This window comes from Heptranchias perlo, chromosome 26 (genome assembly GCF_035084215.1).
Source record: "Heptranchias perlo isolate sHepPer1 chromosome 26, sHepPer1.hap1, whole genome shotgun sequence".
NCBI lineage: Eukaryota > Metazoa > Chordata > Chondrichthyes > Hexanchiformes > Hexanchidae > Heptranchias > Heptranchias perlo.
Genome location: NC_090350.1, coordinates 21210487 through 21235993, shown reverse-complemented (window position 1 = coordinate 21235993; position 25507 = coordinate 21210487). Strand labels below are relative to the sequence as shown.

General features: G+C 39.1%; 1 protein-coding gene across 1 annotated transcript in view; it reads left to right on the top strand.

Moving 5' to 3' along the window:
• Positions 1 to 25023, top strand: part of rragca (Ras-related GTP binding Ca) — a 33459-nt gene extending 8436 nt beyond the window's left edge. The window contains exons 2-6 of the mRNA XM_068006481.1: positions 11020 to 11219; positions 16145 to 16259; positions 17888 to 18030; positions 18744 to 18892; positions 22054 to 25023. Of these exons, the coding sequence (XP_067862582.1) occupies positions 11020 to 11219; positions 16145 to 16259; positions 17888 to 18030; positions 18744 to 18892; positions 22054 to 22205 (759 nt within the window). The 3' untranslated portion in view covers positions 22206 to 25023. The remainder of the gene's footprint in view (positions 1 to 11019; positions 11220 to 16144; positions 16260 to 17887; positions 18031 to 18743; positions 18893 to 22053) is intronic.
• The last annotated feature ends 484 nt before the right edge of the window (positions 25024 to 25507 follow it).

Here is a 25507-nt window from a genome sequence, read left to right as displayed (position 1 = left end):
ATTGATGAATCTGAAGAGCAGGATGTATTTTAAAAATGTTAGAAGTAATTATGATTATCAAAACCTCTCTCCCATCCACTTTGAATATTGTTTAAACAAGGAGTGATGACATTTTAAGCAATACTTGCCTGAATGGGTTATTGAGACAGATGGTGTGAGTGTTTTGAATTAACATCAGTAACCAGCTCTGCAAACATACAAAAAACGTCTTATAACTTGCCTCCATAACCTCTAGCAACAGGCTTCCAACAGCATCACAAGCAGGGACGGCTCAACTGTAACATTCGCCTTTGCTTAGTTTGCTTCCACCTGTCATTCCCCAGATCTTCTAATTTCATGAGGTCTCAGCCATTGGCTGCTATTCATTTCCTGTCCTGCCTCAGGCTTGCTCCCTGCTTTTGCTACTGATTTTTGGGCCACCTAGTCTCTAATGGTGCATTTGGACTATAGCTTCAGTGCTGCTGTGAACCAGTTTCACTTTTGAACTGATGAACTTCTGGAGTGTGAAGGCCCAAACTCCAGTGGGGGCGTGGGGGGTGTTTCTGTCTCATTCTGGTGTCAGAACCTGACACTGGATTTGGCTCCATTTTACCAACAACTGTAGGATTGGTGTGAAGTGGAACTGCAAAACTTTAATTGTACAAATGTACCTTTATGGGTTTCAGCCTGTTCCTGGGCTTCTGCTCTTCATCCTGTGTACAAAGCCACTGAGCTGTTCTAGTATTTGTAAATTTACCAATTTCACAACATCAGACTCAGTAACATTTCCAAAGCACAGTCTGTCATATCTAAATCAATATATTGACAAAATGCTTTAACTCGTACTTGGTAACTGGCTACCTTAAAGGCGCTATATAACTGCAAGTTGTTATCATTGTTAAAGATGATACTCTTAGAGCAAAACTTTTTTCCTACTAAATTGTTATCTTATTTGAAATTCCCTAAAACTTAAGAACATTGCTTACCTCTGTGCCTCACCTGCCATTATATAACTAAGCCAGTGTGAAGCTTTATGATTGTGCTTCCTCCTTGTCCTTTCCCTTCCTTCATTCCCTCCTGTGGTTGTACCATGGGCTTCATTTTTTGCAGGGAGATATGCGATGGACTCATGTTTTCTTCCAAATCTGAATGAGGTATAGAGGTCAGCATGACTAGTTAATAATACAAATGCTGAAGATTTGGAGGGCACTGATTTAGAAGCTCTCCAGATAAAGCGTACACTTTTTGATTAAAACAGAAATGATTGATTTTGGCTATCTCTCTGGGATTAGTAGTTCAGTGGACTTAAAGGTTCTACACTTTGGCATTAGCTCATTTACAAATGTACTTTTTCTATGATTTTCTTTATCTTGTATGCATATAAATGGAGATTTCTTTCTAAGATCAGTATTGACTTGCCTTGCTTAAGTAGGCTTTGCTCTTCGGTACAATGCAGCTATTAGCTGGCATTACAATGAATGTTAATTGCATCAGTTGGAAGGATATGTATCATCTAGGACGTCTATCAATTATTGATAATCGTGCCCCAGAATTAAGATATTGTAAGGTGTTGCTGTAGGTTTGTCTCTTTCATTTTTATTTAGAGCAATGCTCCTTCAATTCCGTTTATTAAACAAACATCCACACATACCTTCAGAATGTCAATTCAATTTACATTTGACACTAACTGTTGGAAGGAAAAAATGGATCCAATTAGTTCAGCGGGGAGGTGGTGCATGCCAGCAATTTACCACAGATTTTGATCTGCAGCCACCCCCACCCCCCACAAATAAACTGAGGCTCTGATGATTTTTTTTGGACTGATCCATATGGTGAGTTGCATTACTCTTACACCATACAATACATGAGGTGCTGATTTTCACAGAGGAGAAACAGGAAGGGTTGGTGATGAAACCAAGTGAGAATGACAACTGAGAAGGAGAAAACAGTTTTAAAAAATTATATTTGAGAAGAAATGTTAAGTATACACAACTTCTGACACTTTTTTGAGGAGTTTTCTGTTGTGGTTTTATGCACCTAACACTTCTGCAGTCTGTACCATTAATTGCCATTAGTGATTCATTCATTCATATTTTAAAAAAAATTCTAGTGTTCACACCCTGATATAATGGGTATGTAAAGCAGAAGATTAGTTACTGGTGATTTATTTTTCTTCCTGGAAGTATTTTATGATGTCACGGGACTCTATATAAATGTAATTAATTATTTTCTAACGGCTGGGTGTTACGATTTGGGCTTTGTCCCAAAACGTTTAACTTGTACTTCAGTAAGAAAAGAAATTTCCATCTTTTAACCACATTTATTCCTGCAATTCCCAGTGTACTGTAGCCTGAACTTGTGCACTATGGAGAATTTTCTAGCATGCTTCACTCTCCATGCCTTTTCTCTTTGGAATAGTCTTGGAAATGGCTGGTAAACTTGCATGCCTCCTCATTGTTGAAGAGTAATGGCTGCAGTCTAGGCCTTTGCAGCTCATTTTGAACAACAGCACCTGAGGGGAAGTGCAATTACCTGCCATAAACCAGCTGGCTTTCAAACAACTGGAGCTTGATCTCTAAAGCACACACATGGCTAGACACCTGTGTCAAACCTGGTCAGCCTCTTGTTGAGAATAGTCAGTGCTCTATGAAATGCAAGGTCTACCAGTCATGTTTCATGATGCAATTCTAGCAGGATTTTTTTCTCCTACTGCATGAAGAGGTGTGTATTTAATGACGCAACTCAAAGAATCGTGTGAGTACTGCACCGTGACTTGGAACGTTTTACTACATTAAAGGTTCTGTATAAATGCAAGTTGTATGCGGGCTCAGCCACAACAATATCATTGTGGGACTGTAGGCTTTTCCATTGTGCATTTAACTTAATTAGATTTCAAAACTGGCAATGGTTCAAGCCTCTTGCTTGAATGAAGTTAACAGCCTTGACCATGTCCATGGCTGGCAGCAGGTTGATGATTCTGCTTGCTAGAGCTGCTTGGTGTGCTATGCAGTGGTGGCTTGAATTGGCTCTGTGAACTTGCAACACAAATGGTGACTATTTAATCTTTCCACTTTTAGGATAACAGTAGTGCAAAAGACGGCATATATCTTCATTGGTGGGTACCATCTTAACAACTACCGTAACTCCATATCTGTCCCCAAGTGTAGCTGTAGCACCACCAGTAGTCAGGCCAGTAAGTTTGGCCTATGGCATCTTCAGGTTTGTAAATGTCTCCTCGAGATGCAAGAAATGATCGTATACTGTTAACAGAACAATTCGTGTTGTTAGAAGTGCAATGGATTGCTTTTCATGTTGAAATTACAAACAGATTTAGGTTTATTTATACTTTTTTGTGGTTCCCTGCATTTCCTACAATAGAACCCACTGGTTTGAAGGAGTGACCAACTCCTTCCTCAAAGATGAGCAGCTGGACAATGTCCACATTGTTGTTGTTTTAATCAGAGCAAGGCTGTACCACACGACACTCTGGAACTTTTGAAACTGTTGCTCTATGATGACCTTGAGCAGTTGGGGCACTCTTTGGATTATGTTGCATGACAAGCTGTTTGTCCATAGAAGATGTATCTTTTTACAAAAAGTTGCAGCCATGCACTGCTTTTCAAAAGCACTGTCTGACGAGGGTTTTGCTGCCTTTGCAATCATGTCTACTAAAGGAAGACTGATTATAACTGTCCCCCCACCTGCCTCCCTCCCCTCATTACTCTTAGCAAGCTGGAAAACATGATACTGTAGAGAGTTAATTTTTCAATTCATTAACCACTTCATGGAAGAAAAGCCCCCTAAATCTACCAAGTTTTGCTTTGTGTTTGGTCTTGTCATCCCTTTGCATGTTGTACTCTTAACACTGCAGACAGATCATGGCATGAGACAAAGACACTGTGGCTGCTGTGTTCCACAAAAATGTACCTATCTGCCTTGAAAAATGTAACCCTTAAAATCTACTTTGCTTTTCTTGGAGCCACTGCTAGCCATTTAAACCTGACAAGATTTCTTTTAATAAAAAAACAGAAGTAGGATCTTCAGGGGTTTTAATAACAGCAACATTCACTCCACGAGATATCAAGAAATGGCTGAGTGCACTGGATACAGCAAAGGCTATGGGCCCCTTGACATTCAATGTTTTTATAACTTTCCCATTACTCATTTTTAAACAAAATCTGTGCAAAAATCACAGCATGTAGAAGTGTAAGCAGCAATTTGTGCCCTATTCCCATTTTACACCCATACACAAAGTCTAACCCCCCCCCCCCCCCCTTTCCCCCAGCTACAGTGTAAAACCACCCTCTCCCTCTCCTCCATAGACAAAGCCTCTGCATCACAATTACCTTTTTTGTTCTTCATTTGCCATTCTGGCTTGCTGCCCAACTATTGACTGACCTCTTCTGCCTGGTCTAGCCCACCCTGTCTGCTCCCTTCTGTGCACTTGGCCTTTTGGTGCCATAGCTGCTGTTGCTGCTCCACTTGCATCTGTTACCATTGTTCCTGGGAAAGTCTGTGGTCTGTGCAAAGTTCAGAGCTTGGAAGCTTCAACATCTCAAGGCTCTAGGCCCAGAGGACCGATGAAGACTGCTTGCTGATCAGTGCATTTAGACCAATGAACGAGCAGCCTTTTTTCACCAATCAAGAAGTAGCCTTTTCTAATCCTCAAGGCCGGGCTAATTTAAATGTCAGATGGAAAGGCATTAACAGGATTGGACAAAGTCAGCATGGGTTTATGAAAGGGAAATCATGCTTAATAAATCTACTGGAGTTTTTTGAGGAGGTAACTAGTAGAATAGAAAGGGGAGAACCAGTGGATGTGGTGTACTTGGATTTTCAGAAGGCTTTTGATAAGGTCCCACACAAGAGATTAGTGTGCAAAATTAAAGCACATGGGATTGGGGGAAATATACTGGCATGGATTGAGAATTGGTTGACAGACAGGAAACAGAGAGTAGGAATAAACGGGTCTTTTTCCAGGTGGCAGGCAGTGACTAATGGGGTACCGCAGGGATCAGTGCTTGGGCCCCAGCTATTCACAATATATATCAATGATTTGGATGAGGGAACTGAATGTAACATTTTCAAGTTTGCAGACGACACAAAGCTGGGGTGGAATGTGAGCTGTGAGGAGGATGCAAAGAGGCTCCAGTGTGATTTAGACAAGTTGGGTGAGTGGGCAAGAACATGGCAGATGCAGTATAACGTGGATAAATGTGAGGTTATCCACTTTGATTGTAATAACAGAAAGACATTATTATCTGAATGGTGATAGATTGGGAAAAGGGGAGGTGCAACGAGACCTGGGTATCCTTGTACACCAGTAGCTGAAAGCGAGCATTCAGATGCAGCAAGCAGTTAGGAAGGCGAATGGTATGTTGGCCTTCATTGCAAGAAGATTTGAGTACAGGAACAGGGATGTCTTACTGCAATTATACAGGGCCTTGGTGAGACCACATCTGGAGTATTGTGTGCAGTTTTGGTCTCCTTATCTGAGGAAGGATGTCGTTGCCATGGAGGGAGTGCAACAAAGGTTTACCAGACCGATTCCTGGGATGGCAGGACTGACGTATGAGGAGAGATTGGGTCGACTAGGCCTATATTCACTAGAGTTTAGAAGAATGAGAGGTGATCTCATCAAAACATATAAAATTCTAACAGGACTAGACAGACTAGATGCAAGGAGGATGTTCCCGATGGATGGGAAATCCGTAACCAGGGGTCACAGTCTCAGGATACGGGGTATGCCATTTAGAACCAAGATGAGGAGAAATTTCTTCACTGAGGGTGGTGAACCTGTGGAATTCTCTACCACAGAAGGCAGTGGAGGTCAAGTCATTAAATATATTCAAGAAGGAGATAGATATATTTCTTAATGCTAAAGGGATCAAGGAATATGGGGAAAAAGCGGGAACAGGGTACTGAGTTAGACGATCAGCCATGATCATTTTGAATGGCGGAGCAGGCCCGAATGGCCTACTCTTGCTCCTATTTTTTATGATTCTATGAAAATGTTCATTTATATACAAAGAACTGTCGGATGGATTTTGGCTGTGTTTTGGACACTACTGCATTAAGCTGTTTAAAGAAAAATTCTGAGCTAAATGTATAAGAATGGCCTTTTTCCTTTTCCTGATGACTACTGTTTGTGGCAGGGTTGTTTATGCAACATATGTTTATTGAACCAACCATTTCTTTGTTTACTGTTCCAAAGCATAAACATACTTATTTTGCAGTTGCAGTGAATAAGGCAAATACTATATTGTCCAAGAAACAATCAAAAAACACCTTGAAGTCTCAGACTTTTTACAAACTTCTTTCCAAATTTCTTTCATTGTGTATGTCCATATCTTCCCCTCTTTCACAGCCATGCAGCCCACCGCCACCGCCCCCCCCCCCCCCCAAAATTTGGAACAGTGTAAATTCTTAACTCCCCATGAACAACATCATGGATTATCTGCTAGCATAAATTATGTACAGCATTTGCTCCTTTTAGTGTACTTGTTATCATTGTGTTGGTGCTATATGATGGTTTCCTGTAATGCTATTGAGCGGATATATGGGGTTGAATCCTGGGGATGGATATTTTACAGTCTTGATCAGGGCTTTTTGGGATCGGGGAGTGTGCGGAATATTTCTTTGGGAGATCAAATGGGTAGAGTAAAGGCTATACTAAATTAGACTTCGTGGTTTGTATAAACATGGTCGATGGACTGAATAGAACAAGAAAAGATTATGCTATATATCTGTACATGATTCTTCGGTTTTGGTCCCTCCTTTTATTCTGCTGATCTTAAGGCTCTGAAATAACCCCTTGAATTTGAACTTGTGGATGAAAGTAAGCCATTTCTGGATAAACCAAATAGTGGAGATTCTCACAAAATTGTAGCAGCAAATAAGGTCTGGTCCCTGACCATTGCCTATTACATTTAAGTTAAGGACATCAAGTGAGAATATCGTGCAGTTATGGTCATTTATTTGGGGGGTGGGGCGCGAGGGAAATGTAAACCTGAATCTATATAAAAAATCTTCCATCTGCATGAATTTCTGGTCACCTCTTCCCTTTATGAATTCCTGTGTCTACATTTGTAATGGAAACTGCTTATGTAAATTTGTCATGCTGTAATTATACCGTACCCTAGTGAAGGCGATGCACTGCCACCCCTGGCGGGAGAGTGTACTCATAGCATGAGGCAGTTTCCATTATAAATGTATACATGAGAATTTATAATGAAAATATAAAAATAACAGAATCGATGACTTTAAAATGAGAACTGAATTACATTTGTGCACCTTAGTGCAATTATCCCCACCTTGCTTCACCTGAAGACAGCACTTGGTCTTGACCTCTTGAGTGCAAAATGCCATGGGAAATCAGCTAATCTGAATTATTGAAAGGCTGATATTGGTGGTCATGATGTGGAGATGCCGGTGATGGACTGGGGTGGACAAATGTAAGGAGACACACAACACCCGGTTATAGTCCAACAGCTTTATTTGAAATCACAAGCTTTCGGAGCTTTGCTCCTTCGTCAGGTGAAGTGAAGAGATGCATATAGGCACAGCATATATAGTCAGAGAACAATGCCTGGAGATTTGATTCTAATATTTGTCAGGTATTATTGACAAATGAACTCTGCAGATAAGTGACAAACATGCAAAGCTTAAAGCTTTGAATACTATGGCCCAGAATTTGCTGGAGCGAAGTTTATTAGATTTTTTTTCCTCACCCTTCAGCTTTAAAAATTTTTGCGTTGCAAATTGCTGGAAGTGCGAGCTGATAACGGCAAAACAGGTCAACGGGAATATCTGGGACCTTGGTGAACGACGGGACCAGCAGTCTGCCTCCTTAACCAATGATATTTAAGGATAGAGAAAGCAACAGAAGAATAATGGAGAAGGAAATAGGGTGAATTCGAGTCAAATTAGATACAGCAAGAGAAAGAAAGATTTGGAATGAGGGAGAGAAAAAAAGAGAAGGGAGTAGTAAGAAAAAAAATATTAAGTTTTAAAATTCTCAGAACAATCTTCTACTTGCAAGAATGGAACTCCTTGGCTTCAAGTTTTCCCTTTCTGGTCCGGAGAGGTTGAAAAGCATTGTGGGAACACTATCATCATTAAAAGGGTCCTTACATCGTTAAGTACCAGCCCGAACATTCTGCGGCGAGGTTAATTCGTTTTAACAGCGCAAATGCAGCAATGTCTTGATACTCAGAGGGAGGTTGAAGGTGAGCTCCCATTTTCACGAGGCTAACGGAGGAGCAGCAGTGCAAATTGTCCAGCAATTTGTGGCGATTCGCAACTCAGCGTATCTCTTCCTTGACACAAGTTGCTGGGTTATTTACACACTAATGATGGTGAATGTATTAAAATTGCTGTTATTTTCTCAGCAAGTTCTGGACCTATGTTTACATTATTGTCCAAGTAATGCAGTTTCTTAAGGTGAACAATCATGTGCAGTTTGGTTTGTAATAAGTGCCATCCATATGAGATTTGATACTCGTGAGTTTTGAAGCTAGTGTTACGTTTTTAAAAACCCGACTGTCCCTCTCACTTTTCTGGGAATAGTGGGATTCATCAGTTCTACGGGCACAATCTTTTTGCCAAATAATCTGTTTTCAATTGGAGAAATGTGTACATTTTATATTGCTATTTTTCATCACATAGGAATGAATCCACCTTTTTTCGTCTTTCCCTAGATAATGTACCTTTGTATCAACATCACACTTCCACAAAACTGCTGAATCTTTTTTGAAGTTTAAACCGTTAGTGGATGGCAAAGCATATGTTAGAATATGAAGTGCTGGTAGAATATTGCAGCTATGTTTATTCTCCCTTCTCGCCTGATGTGCATAAGGTTAGTGGCAAATCCGTAGATGCCATTTCTATACATGTGTTCTGTCTGATTAGGAAACTGTCTAAGGAAATCTACGCAGTGATGCAGTGGGATAGGATATTGATGCACCAAACCTTAAAGCACGGAGCTTGAGGAATCTAGGCTGCTCCCACATAATGTGGCAGCTGCTGGTTACAGAGAGATTTTAGAGCAGGTCACTTGTCTGCCCTCGGTCAGGAAAGGGTATGTGTTCACAAAAGACTTAAAGGAGTTAAATAACTAAATAGAGTTAAGGCATCTTAGAAAAGGTACAGAATTGGTTGGAACATTTGTTTAAAGGGGATGAATTTATCTTTGTATATTCACAAAGCCCTTATCTCAGTTGTGTGACCGATCCATTGTTGGGTTAACAGACAGCACTTCAGACAAAAGCAGCAATCATTTTCATTTACAAGTTAACTAAATACTGTGTTCTCCTGTACTGATGCTTTTTCTCTAACAATGTTGAACTACTTTTTTTATAACCCCTTGTTGCCCTTGTAAAATATAGTCAGATCTGTACTCTTGTCAAATTCAAACTCTATCCATGAGCACTTGCAAGGGTATGTTAGTGGCATGATGGTGCCAAATGGGATAAGAATACTCTTTAATCCTATTTAGTTTGGAGCAATTTAGCTTCCACCCCCCTCCTCCTCCCCATTGTGCAGCACGTAGTGAGATGCTGCGTCATTTAAACAAGGGAGGCCCCGAAGCCCGATCCTCTGCCTGCCTTGAGTTGGTCTCAGTTCCCCTTGTCAGGATAGGAAGAGTAATTGACTAGGGTTCTTGCTTTTGGTATTTAGTGATGCCTGTTGGTCATGTGTATGGACATTAGGTGAGGATAGGATTTGGCTTGATGTTAATGGCTCCTACGGTTGAATAGCCTGCTGGTACTCCTGTCCAGGTTCAGGGAGTGAAGAATCGGTCATTTGGGTGAGGGCTGTTGCTGATTCTGGAAATGAAACTGAGTCACTGCTTTCAGGACAGAGCAGGTAAGGGGAGAAATATGAAAAGAATGCCCTTAAAGCTTGCGTTTGTTTTATGTTTCATATTTTTGTGGGTTGGATGTGAAAAATTGATACTGCTTATCTGCAGACTTGATGGTCTGTTTTTGTGCTGTAGCACGCTATAATTATCAGGCTTTGTTAAAGGTACAACTTGCAGTAACTTAAAAATATCTAAGGTTAGTTGGAGGGTGTACAGATAATTCACTTTTCTACAAGGGGGAAAGACTATTAACAGATTGACAAAAGCAGAAGGGACAGCAGTTGATGTCACCCTTGAAAATTAACTTGAGCCCAAATATATCTGTTGTTACAATGCCAGGACCTTAACTGCTGTTTCCTGCTGCAACAGTAAATCTGAATTAGTTACTGCCAGAATTGGCATTTAGTCTCTGGCTGCCCAAAACATTTTGCAGGGACTGTACAGTGCATAACATAGTTAATAAGAAACAAAATCAACAGAAATCTAATCTCCTTAAACTACTTTTGTCTCTTGCCATTCTTCTACTTCCCCTACCCCCCCCCCCCCCAACCCCAAAACAAGAAATGAAACAAAAATATGTGCCACAATTAGACACAGAGGTGATTGGAGCTGCTGCTTGGATGATTGACAAAAAAAATCAAATGTTGAAAAATAGTAGAACAGAGATCGCTGTTTCTCAAAGCTGACTACTTTTTTTTATTGGTCTGAACGTGAATGTGAATTATGTTTTTGATGCTGACTGTACTGTGGATTCTGTTTCTTTCCTTTTCAAACTGTTGTAAACTTCTATGATTCTATTAGTCAAAATCTTTTCCCAAAGGTAGGGGAGTCTATAACGAGGGGGCATAGATTTAAGGTGAGAGGGGAGAGATACAAAAGGGTCCAGAGGGGCAATTTTTTCACTCAAAGGGTGGTGAGTGTCTGGAACGAGCTGCCAGAGGCAGTAGTAGAGGCGGGTACAATTTTGTCTTTTAAAAAGCATTTGGACAGTTACATGGGTAAGATGGGTATAGAGGGATATGGGCCAAGTGCAGGCAATTGGGACTAGCTTAGTGGTATAAACTGGGCGACATGGACATGTTGGGCCGAAGGGCCTGTTTCCATGTTGTAAACTTCTATGATTCTATGATTCTATTAGTCAAATGTCAGATTACTGATGAGTATTGTGTCCTTGGCAGGATGATTATATGGAAGCTCTAGCAAGACTTCACCTCACAGTATCCAGAGCATACAAAGTCAATCCTGAAATCAATTTTGAAGTTTTCATCCACAAAGTAGATGGTTTGTCAGATGATCACAAGATAGAAACCCAAAGAGACATTCACCAGCGAGCCAATGATGACCTTGCTGATGCTGGTTTAGAGAAACTCCACTTGAGGTAAGCAATGTGGATGACAGAAGAACTGCTGTACTGCCGTCAGTCTTGTTGATGTCAAAGATGCTCTATAGTTTTTTTTTTCCCTTCAGAAATATAGTATATTTGTGTTGTAATTAACCATTGATATGAAATGTGAATCACTAGAACAATTGTTACAGTCTTGGTATTTACTTAAGAATCTCTGCTTCCAGCTTTTTGGTTGTCATAAATCCTAATGCATTTTATAATGGGCCGGAGCTTTCTGTAAAAATAACGGCATGTTAAGGACGCTGCCGTTATAAATGTGCAAATCGGCCAGCAAGTTCAGGGGATTAAGAGATATGCCCTGAGTTGTGAATCTCCAGAACTTGCTGGTCGATTTATGTTGCTCTACTGTTTGCTTCACACAGACGGCATCTCTCCCTTAGCCTCCCTGTTATTTTTTAAAAATGTGCTAGATTTGCACATTAATTACCCATTAAACTCGCCACAGGAAGTTAAGTCTGGTAATTAATAGCGTAAGTACCTTTTTAACGATATTATACTTGTTAATGCAATGTCAATCAACTTCTCTGGCCCAGAAATTGAACAATTTAAACTGTGGAGTCTCATTCTTTCAGGTGGTAAATTGTTCTTAGAGATTTTTAAAAAAATGTCAAATTTAATTAAAAATGTTTTTTTTTCTTTCTTTTCCTTTGACTAATTTTTCTCTCTCTTAATCCAATCTTTATTTCACTCTCTCTTTATTTCTATTTCTGTACCTGATTTGACACTAATTCCACCCTCCTTCTCAGTTGTTCCTCTGTTTCTTTCTCAATTCTTAAATCTCACTGGTTAAGGAGATACATTATTGGTCCCACCGTTCACTGAGGTCCCAGATGCTCCATTACCCTCTCCATGCTGTTATCAGCTCCCCTTTCCAGCAAGTTACGTGCAAAAAAAATTTGAGCTGAAGGGTGCACAAAAAAGTTAAATTAAATGAGGCATGTAGTGAGATGCCCTGCTCCCGCGAGATCCGGCCCATTGTAAGGGAGGAGAGGTGCTGAAACGGAGACGTGTAGCTTTTGTACATTGCTCTCTGTTTACTTTAGTTGGTGCTGCCACTCATAATTGAGACTCATTGGAGGACAGAGACCCACAGGTTCTTTAACTAAAATAATGAGAATCCAGGTCACTGGGAAGACTCAAAAATGTTAACTTCTGATGTCACTGGCATTCTTACATTGCGGAATGTCGTGGACAGTGGGAGTACTGCACATCTGTTAATGTAAGTTCCTTAATGTAAAAGGGAGTGTAGATATTCAGTTTAGGTGTTCAGTTTATGATGCTCAGTGCTACCCACTCTAATGCACTAAAATGCTTTTAAACTCTTTCAAAACTGAGCCATCAGTCAAACAAGTTGAAATGCTGACCCATTAAGTTATTTTACATTTGAGATTTCTAAAATGATAGCATTTTTAAATAGGATGTGGTTATTTTTTTTTCTGGCAAGTAAACCTAATGTGCTTATATCAACTGAAATTAAATATATTGATGAAATAGGGATGCTTCCTGGTATATTTTAGATGTCTGACATTTGATAAGTTAAAAAATTTACAGATCAGACTTGTTGCTAACATTTCAATTCTCATTCAATGTACACTTGTCCTCACCATGTACCTTTTTAAAACTCCATTTCATATATACTATTTAAAAAGTCTGAGTCAGCAAACCATTTGTTCTCAAAACAGGTTATTGGATGAAATCAACTAACTCAGATGATCCATCATTCAGCAGTAATTGTTGAACAAATACCACGTAGCTATGTTGCAATACAGAGTGATCATAAAGTTTATCTAAAACTGTTATCAAGTGTCACTAAAGAGCAAAAACAAATGGAGCTATTGACCTCGTATAGAGGCGTTACTAAACCTAATGATTTGAGGAGCTGTAATAATATGCACAGATAAAACATGCTGGGTTAATCAATGCATCTCTGTTGATGTTCCATCACGCTGCTAGACTGCTCCGCCAAGCCATATCCAATTCCTAATCTCATCAACATTCAATAATTGAACGAAAATGTATGTGCAAAAAGATGACTTTTAAGTTAATCATATTTCCTTTTGTAATGTTTTAAATATATTTTAAATATCCATTATGCTATTCTAGTTGTTTATTTTGAATCTAGCAATTTCAGCATTAATAGAAATTCAGTCAAACTCATTCTTGTTAATTGTGGAGTGATACTTTCATTTATATAGCACCATAACATGTCAAAACATCTGAGGGCTTCATATTATGAACTGTGCTTTGAAATGCAGTGATTACTTTGTAGGCAAATACAGCAGTTGTTCTGGGCCAGCAACCATTTTGTGGGATTTTTACATCTACTTGAAGCAGTGGGACAGGCAGGTGGCACTTCAGTCTCAACTGAAGGTTGTTCCCTCTAACAATGTAGTAGTGCTTCAGCACTGTACTGGAGTGTTAATCTAGATTATAAACTTAAACCCTGGATGGAACTCACACACAAGTTTTGCCCTGGGGTGAGAGTGATTATCAACCAAACAAAGCTAATGCTGCCCATAATGTGGACCAGCCTTCACACTCCACAGATGCTGGCTGACCTGATTTGTGTTTCCAGCATTTTCCAATTTTTGTCTTCAGATTCTCAGCATTTGCAGTTTTTTGCTTTTTATTTGGCAAGTTGGTGACAGTTATTGCTCAAGTGTAGAATAATAAAACAGTTTTTATTTGTATACTGCAATTCATCCTGTTTCATAATGGTTCCTCTTTATCGTTTTGTTTAAAAGAGCTTCAACCAACCTGGAAGTAATTTGCAAACACTAAGCTTTGTATACCTTGTTTATACAGGTGTAGCCTTTCCTGTGTCCTTTAGGATAATACCAGCTCAGACCTTTTAAGTAGATTTCTTTGTGCTCCACATTTGCAAAGTTTTCTGCTGCCAGCACATCTAGGGAAAGGCCCATCTTTCTGGAGCAGCTAGTTTTAATAATTTTAGCTTGTGACAATTAAGCAAACACTACTGGTACTTTAAAACAGTTACTAAAATGTTAGGTTTATAATAGCCCTTCACTATTCAATTTTAATTCAACTTTAAACACTTGTTCTTGCAGCTCCCTTATCCCTTTTCTTCCTATTTTCTGTTCTTTTTGTAACTAACCATCTCTCTATTTACATGTCCGTCAAATAGGGAAGAGGCAATGCTAAATGGGTATACTTGGCAGCTCCTGGGGCCCAATAGTGCCTTAACCAATAAACCTTTGTTGTATTGTGGCAGTATAAGGATTTTTTTTGTCTTTCCCTGGGTAAAATGGTTGGATTGAGATCTGCTCCTAGACATTTACTATTAATGCAAGGGAATACACTAATGGCCTATGGTGACTGAAGCTTCCTTATTCTCTTCAGAGCACCCCTGTTGGAAAGCACGTGTCATTTTCTCCATGCCTCTCCATGGCTGCATGATCTGAGATCAGTAACTCACCATTTGAGGAGTTTGTGGGTAGAAACCTGCTAACCTTGAGCTTCAGTGCACTGCCCCCCACAGCATGTTCACTTTGTTACATTAGAGCCTTGCAGTGCATTCGTATCTCTAACCATTGTTTCAGAAACTCACCATTCTGATTTGGAATTGCAAAGCTTTTGAGAGGCCAATCAAAAAGGGAGGAGCACTTTTTTTCTGGGTAGGCTAGCCACTGCTAACAGTACAACAATTGGTGAAACAATTTTCTGGGCAGACAATTGTGTATGCTTTAATCTACCTTTCTAGCCAAAAAAAGAGATGCCAGTGGGAATAACACGAGTGATGATCCAGCCATGATTTGTTGTCACTAAAATCTAGCCCAGGTTGCTTGGTTATTGGTGCACTATTGTGATGTTGTAGTGATTTGATCATACATGTGCAGGCTTGCAAGAGCTTGATCGTATAATAGCTGTGCAGTCTCAATTTTTGGAATTCCTTTGCCACAAATGTGTAGCTGTTTTTTAAAAATGAAGTATAATATTAGGTGAAGTATGTTGGGTTGAAACCTTGGCTGAATTTCTTGCATGAAAATATTGGTCTGGATTTTGCTCTGAGTGGTGAACGAGCAGCGCCAGCTGTTTGTTAGACTTGCACTTGCCCATAGACTTTTCATGGGCTTTTGCATGGCAAGTTTCTCTTATTGGGTGCTCATTCCAACATGGCACCCTCTCCCGGGCATCTGGGACCTGTGTGAACGGAGCATGCAGCTGTGTAACCCCATAACCAATCAGATTGAAGCATGTTAATAAGCAGCGCAGAGTCAGAGCCAGGAAATGTTAGTTAGAATAGTGAATTCAATGTCCAATCAGGCACAGAAAGTGAAATAAAGAGAGGGTAAGAAATATTGAATTAAGAGACAAAGAAAAAGTAAAAAAAATTAAAATATAAACGTTTTTTTTAAATGCCCAACAACAATTAAGACCTGAAGGAATGAGACTCCACACTTGTAAAAATTAATTTTCAGTGAAATGAGGTAGTTTGGCAGTCATTAAGACTTAACACGATGTTAAAAGTTTGCTTAGACTTAAAAAAAAAAAAGCGATGTACTTTTTTGGTGTGATTAGTTTGTATCCATCAGGGCAGTGCAGCAATTTAACTATGTTCCATTCCTCTGAATAGAGAGTCAGCTGGCAAGATGTCGTTCTCGCTGAGTTTACGGAGGAGGGTCGCGTCTGGTACAGCAACTTCCGGATTTCTGCGTTTGACTGCGTAAATGCGATCGCTGGAAGTTGCTGTACCAGATGCACTGAAATAACTGAGCTCTGTCAGCCTCGCCGTTATTTTCAGTGCAAAATCCGGTCCATTGACGGTTTCTTCAGGTTGTATTTTGTTGGTGTGCTTCTGGGCAGGTTGAATAGTTTTTAGCTTGGTAGAATTAGACCTTTTTCAGTGTTACTGATTATACTGCCTTTCTTTTTATCAGCTTTTACTTAACCAGCATCTATGATCATTCAATATTTGAAGCATTTAGTAAAGTAGTACAGAAACTTATCCCACAGTTGCCAACACTGGAAAATCTACTTAACATCTTTATATCGGTGAGTACCTATTTAAACTATTTCAATCCAGAACAGAGGATGAAAGACTACATTGTTTTGTTATGATTTTTTTAAATATAAAAAAGTCTGTCTGGACATTTCAAGCCTCTGATCTGCAGTCTAATAACTGTTTTCACGCTGGAATTAATCTATTATCTGGTAGTTGTACTGTACATTTTGTGTTGGTGGAGAGCCAAACCTGCTTCATTGCAATGCAAAATGTGCAGTATAACTTGTTACAAATTGGATAGTCAGGTGGTGAAGGATAGGAACATACAAATTAAGAGCAGATGTAGGCCATTCGGCCCCTCAAGCCTGCTCTGAAATACTAGAGCTTGGTCTTCAGTTGCTTCCAAGCCTTTATTTACACAACTCAACATTACACACCCTCCTATAAATGGGTACAGGAGAGTCCCCAATTGATACCCACCACCTGAATACAATTAACACTAATTGATATAAATCACATAGATACAATTAACAGAACTCAGGAGTCACAGAGATCATATTGTAATCTGCTGTACTTAATTTCAGGTCCTGGATTACTGTTCATTCAGGAACTTCAGCAATGGGACTGAAAGTTATACTGATGGAACCTGACCCCTCCTATTGAGCTGTAAATCAAAAATGGCAGTCCTGGTAGACAATTGGTTGAGCTCATCCAATTGTTTCGATGTTTGGTTTTAAAAAAAATTATTTCCTGTAATATTGTTTGTGGGATTGAGGCCGTCTAAGATGGGACCTAGCCCAGTAATTAAGGTTAAGTTGTCTAGGTCATAAAGCTGGGCCATCAGCAGCTTACCTGGGAAATAAGTGAAGTCTTTCATCAGTTCTTTGAAGGTGATTGGAAGATACCACTGTTGGCTGCCTTAAATTTTTGTGAATACCAGTGATCCCTTAAGAGTATATATTTTTAATCTTTCTCCTCTTCTTTCTATCTCTCTCTCTCTCTCTCTTGCCCCCCCCCCCCCCAAACAAATTACATCATTAATTAAATTCAAAGTGTTTAATGGAACATCTGTTGGAGAACTGTATTTAAGTTACTGGATGCCATAATTTTTTTTAGATTTTGCAAATCTGTGGCCTTTCCTGTACAGAGTTTTGAGTATCTAGATCTGAGTTTTTCTTTCATTAGTTGGCGTATGGTGCAGTTCAAAATATGCTTAAAATCAGAATTATAGTCTATGCCTGATAATTCAGTCATTTTTGCACCATAAATAATTTTCCAATAATTTGAGTTGAGGATCAATAACACAGCAAAGTGGGAATTTAGTGCTGAAAGAATTGAATTATTAGATCATTTGAATTAAGTGACTTGGAATTAAGAAGAGTAGATCGTACGGGAAAGGCATCCAAGTAATGACTGCAAAGGAAAAGTAGCACCTAAAATGCTATCCTGATTGCCTCCTGCTTCTGATTGCATCACAATCAAAGCAGTTTTTGGTATGCCATTATTGCAGTGTCAGCTGTAACAGTTCAAAAGAGGCCCAGTTTTAAAAAAAAATGAAATTGTGTAGCAAGTTGAGGTTTTGGGTTGGTGAAAATCACTTAAACCAGTAGCAGTTTTTTTTATTAAAGCGTGATAGACCAGATGTTTAAACTACTGAATTATTTTTTTCCCCCTACAGAATTCTGGGATTGAAAAAGCCTTTCTTTTTGATGTAGTCAGTAAAATCTATATTGCCACAGACAGTTCGCCTGTAGACATGCAGTCATATGAGCTGTGCTGTGATATGATAGATGTGGTGATTGATGTCTCCTGCATTTATGGGTAAGTAACCAACAGCACTAATGAGTATTCACAGTTTTTAATACGTTTCTGTAGCCTGTACTATGAAACCAGACAAACTAATTACAGCCAATGTCGCAGGAAATACTTGTGGGGGGGGGGTGAAAAGATAGAATGTAGCAGTAAAAAAAATTGATGTAGGAAGGGGAATCAAAATATTTTTATAACTTTCATTTTTTCCCCCATTTTTGTAGTATTTTCATCCACTCCACTTGTGCACAAGTAAACTGGTCCTCTTGGCAATTACTGATATGAAGTGTTTTCCTATGATCCTAATCCTGTCTCTTAATCCTTCACCATATCCTCTTCCCCCTGCTTTTTTTTAAAAAAAAACATTAATTTTAAAAACTGGCAAAGCATTTATTAGACATTTCTGTGGCTTATGATATGGAGAATGTGATGGTATACACCACACCTTGGATTAGAACACTACCGAGTCCCATATCAGTAAGATGTATGTACTGTTTCATACACTGGACTTTGCTAGCAGGCTGTGCAAATTCTGCCGTCTAGTGACTGAAATTATACACTGCAGTAATATTCCAATAATTTGACTTGAGTAAATTTTCTGTAGATCTAGCCTTCCTCTTTTTATAACGGTCATGGGTGTCAAATTGCATTCTAGAGTAGCAGGAAGAATTAAATGACACACTAACCTATGAAAGTAATACATATAATAAATATCTCTGTTTCAGACTTAAAGAAGATTGCACTGGAAGTGCATATGATAAAGAGTCTATGGCAATTATCAAACTTAACAACACAACAGTCCTGTACCTAAAGGAAGTGACTAGGTTTCTTGCTCTTGTATGCATTCTGAGAGAGGAAAGCTTTGAGAGAAAAGGTAATGTAAACTAGGGTCGGAGTAAATATGCTGAATTTTCACCCTGCAGGATTTGTAGAGGTCACTTTCCTTTTCATTACACTTTTGCTTTGTTTATCAATCCATTTGGGGTTACGCTTATTTAGTCTGAGCTGCTGGTTCAAAGTATATATTGATCCTGCATGATCAACATTTTTTAAAGGTGTTCCCCTTGTCTTCTACTGAAGTGTTGCTGAACAATCTTTCACAATTTGCATAAGTTGTTCCCTCGTTTATTTTGAAGTTAGTCGTTTTAAATTTATATACCTGGTCTTTGGTATTTCTGAATGCTAGATCATGATCCATTTTCTGTATGTTGTCCGAGTTATTTCTGAATACCAGCTGAAGATGAGCAGTGGTGCATTACATTTACCAACTGTGACTGACTTTAAACCACTTGAGTTTTCCCAATTTATATTTGGTTCATTGTAATTTCCCTTTAAAATACCTTTCCCATCTCTCCGTGGAGCAAACTGTCTTGTTCTTTGTGATAATCTGGTGGTCTCTAATGCTAGCCTGGATTTTTTTTGTATTGGCAGTGTCTAACCAGCATTCATTTTGTAGCTTTCTACCTCCCGCTACACTAACTTAATTAAATTTCCAGGTGTTCCTGAGGTATCGGGCTACACCACTAGCTTTTCTGTCTACTCTATATCTTCTGAATACTCTATATTCCTGAACATATGAAAACGAAGGACAGGGTAAGATCAGCTGGTCCATCGAGTCTGTCCTTTACCGTGAGCGTAACTTCTGTACACCGTAACCTCCATTGTTGCTCCGCTTCCCACGAACCAGCGATGCAAACTCCTGGGAGAGGCGAGAAACCTTAGGACAATTTAGGAAAAAAATTCTGGGAAATTCCTTTCTGATCCCCAAAGGGGTATCAAGCAAGATCCAGGAGACCATGGTGATTGGGAGAAACATTCCCCAAAATCCACCTATGCAGTTATATTGGCTATTCTCAGAATCCCGCCCAACTCCCTTTTGAATGCTTGCTGCGAATCTGCACTCACTGCATGTGCTGACAACTTGTTCCAAAGGTAGTCAACCCTCTGTGAAAAGAAGTACCTCATGACATCTAACTCAATTCTATGCTTGGGTAACTTGTACTTATGTTCCCTGGTCATCCCTAACCTATCTAGTTTGAATACCCTATCCACATAGATTGAATCTAATTGTTTCACTGTTTTAATAACCTGAATCAAATCTCCTCAAAATCACTACTTTTCTGGAGTGAAAAGCCCCAACTCACTAAGCCTATTGTGGTAACTGAGGGCCTTTAAACTAGGTATCAGTCTAGTGACCCTCCCCTGAATCTTTTCTGTGCCTATATTTGCACCCAGCATGTGAGGGAAGAGCCTAAAAATGGCTGTGTACAGAATCAGTATAGTATTTCTTGTTCTGTATTTAATTGGCCTGACAATATATTCTTAACACTTTTTTGCTTTTGCAATAGCCTCATAGCACTGGTCGTGGATCTTCAATGACTCGTGCACTATAACTCCGAGGTCCTTCTCCTCAGCATCCTTGAGCATGCTACCCTGCAAAGTGTAAACACGCTGCTTGGCATTGCTGCTGCCCACATACATAATACTACATGCATCTATATTAAAAGACATCTGCCAGATATGGACCTATTCCCCCATCACATCTGTAATCTATTCTTCTCTTATAAGGTCCTTACACCTGCACATATCTTTATATCATCCTCAAACTTGAGGACAGTTTCCCCCAATGCTTTCATCCAGTTCACTTTTATAAAGATGAAAAGCAACAGTCCTAACACCAATCCCATATGGGACTCCACTAGTAACCGATCCCCACGCACAACCACGACCATTAATAACCACCTTCTGTCTATGAGAATGCAACCAGTTCCTTATCCAACTCAAAATCTGCCTGATAATCCCACAGGACACAGTGGACTTTTGTGTGAATGTTGCATTCATTACCATCCTCTGGAGATAGTCATGAAAAATATTTGAAGCTGGGGCCATATCCAAGGATTTAACTTGCAGCCTAGATTATTCAACCTTGAGCATTGTACCACTTTGGATGTAGTAAGATGATTGTTGTATCCCCTTCACTGTACCTGACTCTAAGGTAATGGATAAGCTGGCAAGGCCAACTAGTTTGAGATGCACTAACGTTATTTTAAAAAATACTGTCATGGTGATTTTATTAACTTTTTGAAATTTTTATACTCTTATGACACACCATTCCTTTAAATTCAGGAAGTAAAATGTAGAAGACAATCGAGCTTGTTGCTCATCAAATTGGGTTAGCACACCAAAAAACTTCTGTTCTTCCTTGAAATAATTTACAAGATGCCAATCAGATACACCCTATAGTAAGACTTCTAATTTTTCACCAGGATTTTGCCTTGAAATTTCAAATGAATTTTCATTGCAACAATAAACTTCACATGATAGAACTGATTGCCGTCCAGGCTTAAAACATTTTGAATTTAGTGTTGTGTAATATTTTTACAATATACTAGAAGAGTTTACCTTCAGTTTTCTGTTTTTCAAAGTTTTCCATTTTCAATTAAGTAATTTTACCTTTTTTTAAGTAAACCTACACCAAGTCAATTAAACTTCTATAGTGTTCTGAAATTGCTTAGGAAATGGTGCTGTTGGACCAATCTATCTTTTTCTCATCCCGGAACAGTAAACATGGGGATGCCACAAGATTTGTTTGGGGAAACGATTGCGGTGAAAAACCAGCTGGGAGCTGCCAGTCACATGCCGTGGTCTGGATGTAAGGGCTTCCTGGTTTGGATGCAGACCAGATATGCTATTTAAATGACCCCATTATGCATTTTATGCAATTTGAAATATGTGGTCCTAAAATTTCAGAATTTCAACAGTAAAGAATAGTGCAAGTGCTCTTTTCCACAGTTACCATTTAATAGTTTCTTGGTAGATTCATTATTTGAGAGATGCTACCCCATCATTTGTAACAATTACATGTATGTAATTTACAGCACTTTGAATCAGGATTACTTCCCCTTTTTATGTCTTGCCCATATATCTTAGCAAAAGTCTTCAATCTCCACCAGGAAGTTGTGTTGCTGTGATGCAAGATGGATGAAAATGGAAAACTGAAGAACTGTTTCTCAGTGTGCCTTATTTCTGTTCCAGGTTTGATAGACTACAATTTCCATTGTTTTCGTAAAGCCATTCATGAGGTATTTGAGGTTGGAGTGAGTGCTCATAGACCAAGCAGCCATCAAGTGAATATGCAGAACATGAAGACAGTGACTCACAATGGCACACCCAGAGCTGCTGTGTAGCCCAACCTTAGGATGAGCATGACTGTGCCAACCTTCCCGTGATCCAAATCTGCTGACACAGCAGTAGATTAAAAAAAACTGCAAGCAGAGCACAACAGGACTTGCATTAAAGACTAGAGTGGTGCCCTTTCTCTTGATGAGAAGAACATTGTGTACTGAACTTTTGTGGATTAATGCTAAGCGATTCTGTAAGCTGTGTCTGTACACTGGGAGGTCTAGCTGTGTCAGTACAGTGGTGGCTTTGCAGGGTACTAAACCCACAATCATGCCAGAATAATATTTCCATTGGTTCAGCCTTTTGATCTAATTTGTACTGCTGTACAAATACAATAAGATAACATCCTTTTCATGGCCTAAATAGTTCTACAATTGTTGATTTATCGTTCCAAGTGTTCCCCTCCCACCAACTTTTTTTTGAATTGTTCCTATCTAAAGGTTTTGGTTTGTGGACCCTAGGTGAAAGTTGAGATAATTGTAGTAGTATATGCTGCTACTGCCAATGTTAAAATAACTACAGTCACCTGATCTTTTGTGAAAAGACCAATTATAGTTTTGTGAGGGATTTATGCAGGGCCACAAATGGGAATAGTGTCTGCATAAATAACTTTGTCCTGACAGTTCGCACTGCTTAGAATGGTCCAGAATGTGTGTGCCAGTGCTGGTACTGATATCATTCCTACAGTACGTTGCAGATTGCAGTTTGGTCTCCCTCTCAATTTCAGTGGGAGCCTGAACATTTGAATTATACCTTCATTGCAAAAGCTTAATGCCAAAAAATGCACAACAGAAATAACAAAAAGCTTGGATTTCATTAAAATTAATGGAGGCTAGAGTGAAGGGAAATGGAGGCCCTGAACCTGCTGTGTGGTTTGGTGTGGTGATTGTCAGCATCCTGCAGTTGCATTGCAGGTGTCCTGAATTCCTGCAGGAAACTGTTAGTACAAGCTTATTTAACTTTGATCCAGTTTTGTTTATAAGTGTGCAGAACATTTAAATACATGCCAGTAATGAGGTGAATTGAGTGTGAAGCCTGTCTTGGTTCCATTGATCTCTGTTGAATAATGTTTCATTCAAAATGCTACCAATAATGACCATGTATAACCACTTGGCTACCATAATTGACTAATAATGCTAAGTGAATTGAGTTTTTGCTTTAATAAAAGGCAACTGCACAGTCACAGGAAAAAATGGTCAATTGGCCAATCAAGTAAAACAGGTGAAAGAGGGAGATACTACATTTGCGTAGTGGTAATAACCAGCATGTGTTTAAATGATTATACTATATTGCAGAGCCTTGTACAACAATATTGCATATCCTAATGCATAAGAACTCCCCATTGTTACTACTACTTGTTCTGTGTGTCACACTCCCTTATCAGTACATCTTAAAATGCCACTGTATATTTTACTTGTATGTATTCACAGTGTGATTAGATCTGATACCAGCACATTCTGCAGGTGATTGAGTGTACTGTGATGTTGACTTGCTTCAGTATTCACTTAAACCCTCCATATTCCTGATCTGATAACTTGATGCCTTTATATTTATAACTTTTTTTCTTTCACAGAACTGTTTTAAACTTGGGTTATCAATAAATCTGTAATTGGCTTCAGATGTTTTGTACTCTTCGTGGAATTCTGAAACTGCTGAGCACTATTCTATCATTTTAAATGAATAAGATCTAAGGATCTATTTAACAAAAAGTTCCTTTCATTTACCTGGGGCCAGCACATCCTAAGAACTTGTTTCTAATTCCCCAGTGGTCAACAGAAAGAGCACTGTTCAGAGAGTGGTATACAAACTTACATAAACCTTGGGGAAAATTTACAGTGCAGTAGTGTGCGTGTTTGGATTCACTAAATTTGAAAGTAAATTATATTCATATGATCAAATCTGCTAACTACCTTGCTATTAATATAAATCTTGAATAGGAAGTTCACAGAACTTTGGGAGATGCTTAATTGGTCCAACTTGGGGGACTGCATATCTGGTAGATTTTGTTTTAAATATTCTACAATTATCAACACATGAAGCACAAGGGAACATAGGAGCAGATTTAGTTGATAAATATCCCTTTTTTGTAAAGGCTGTAGATCATTACAAGCTGTTGGTGTGAGAAACTGCTCCCACACTCAAATAAAGTTTCACTTTGATAAAATGACCAAGTTCTAAAGCAGGTGGGGGCGAATCCAGCAGCTAGTAGTTACTGTACAGCCTTAAATTTGGTTATGGTCTCAACCACCTAATGCATCTAGAAATACTGACTAAGACTTAGACCTGAACAAAGGTCTTTGAGCTAATCTAAAGCAGTTTGATTTGCATTGCAACAAGTTGATGCATTAATGGTTCGATGTGATGAGTGGGAGGTATTTCCCTGTAGAGGAGGGAGAAATGATTGGAGGGTGTGGTCAACCTGAGCTGTTGTCACACAGCTAATGTCTGATTACAGGTTGGTGTTGGCAGAGGGCCTTGGTGTTAGTTATATGCCTGCTCTGTTGTACAATGGTGGGTAATACATGGGGACCTGGAGATGGGAAGACTTTTTAAAAACTGCTTATGCATTGGCTTCCTATACCAAAATGAAGCCTGCTTGCCTTCTATCGGCTTCTTTGAAATGTCCTGTTTTTAATCCCTTCACCAAGCTGATTGTTTATTGCAAAGCTGCTGTTATGGCTGTTGTAATGTTTTTTTCAAGGTTCATTATTGTGTAATGAGACTATATATACACACGGCCTACTGAATCCTTGTATTGTCTACAAAAAGGAAATGCATGTTCTGATGTCAGAATGTGTACTAGAATAAACCTGTAATTTTTCATTTCCAGTGTTGCAATGTTTTCTTCCCTCCTCCTCACTTTACCCTGTTTCCTCCCTCCCCACCCAAACAGTCTGTTGTCCCTGATCTAAAACCAGATGTTTTTTGTTAAACTATGCTGCATGCGGTTAAAAGATCAGATGGTCGGTGATGTAAGAATAGCAGATGGGTATCAGTGAATTGAAATTACAAGACAGTAATCCTATTAAGGTCTTCAGATCATGCCATATATAAGGGCAGTATTGCTTATTTATGTTCATCAATTGAAGCCCAGTTTGGATTGTCTCGAGGGTACTGTTTTTATTTTAAAAATCACAATTCACATTTGGTTTGTTTTAATGTCACAGTTTTCTTTATTGTTTGGTCTCGGAAAATACCATGTTATATTTTTGTTCGGGAATAGTGAATTTTGATATAACATGTAGACAGCTCTCTATTGGATTTGGAGTTTTAGATATGCTGGTGGTGGCACTACACATTAGCCTGA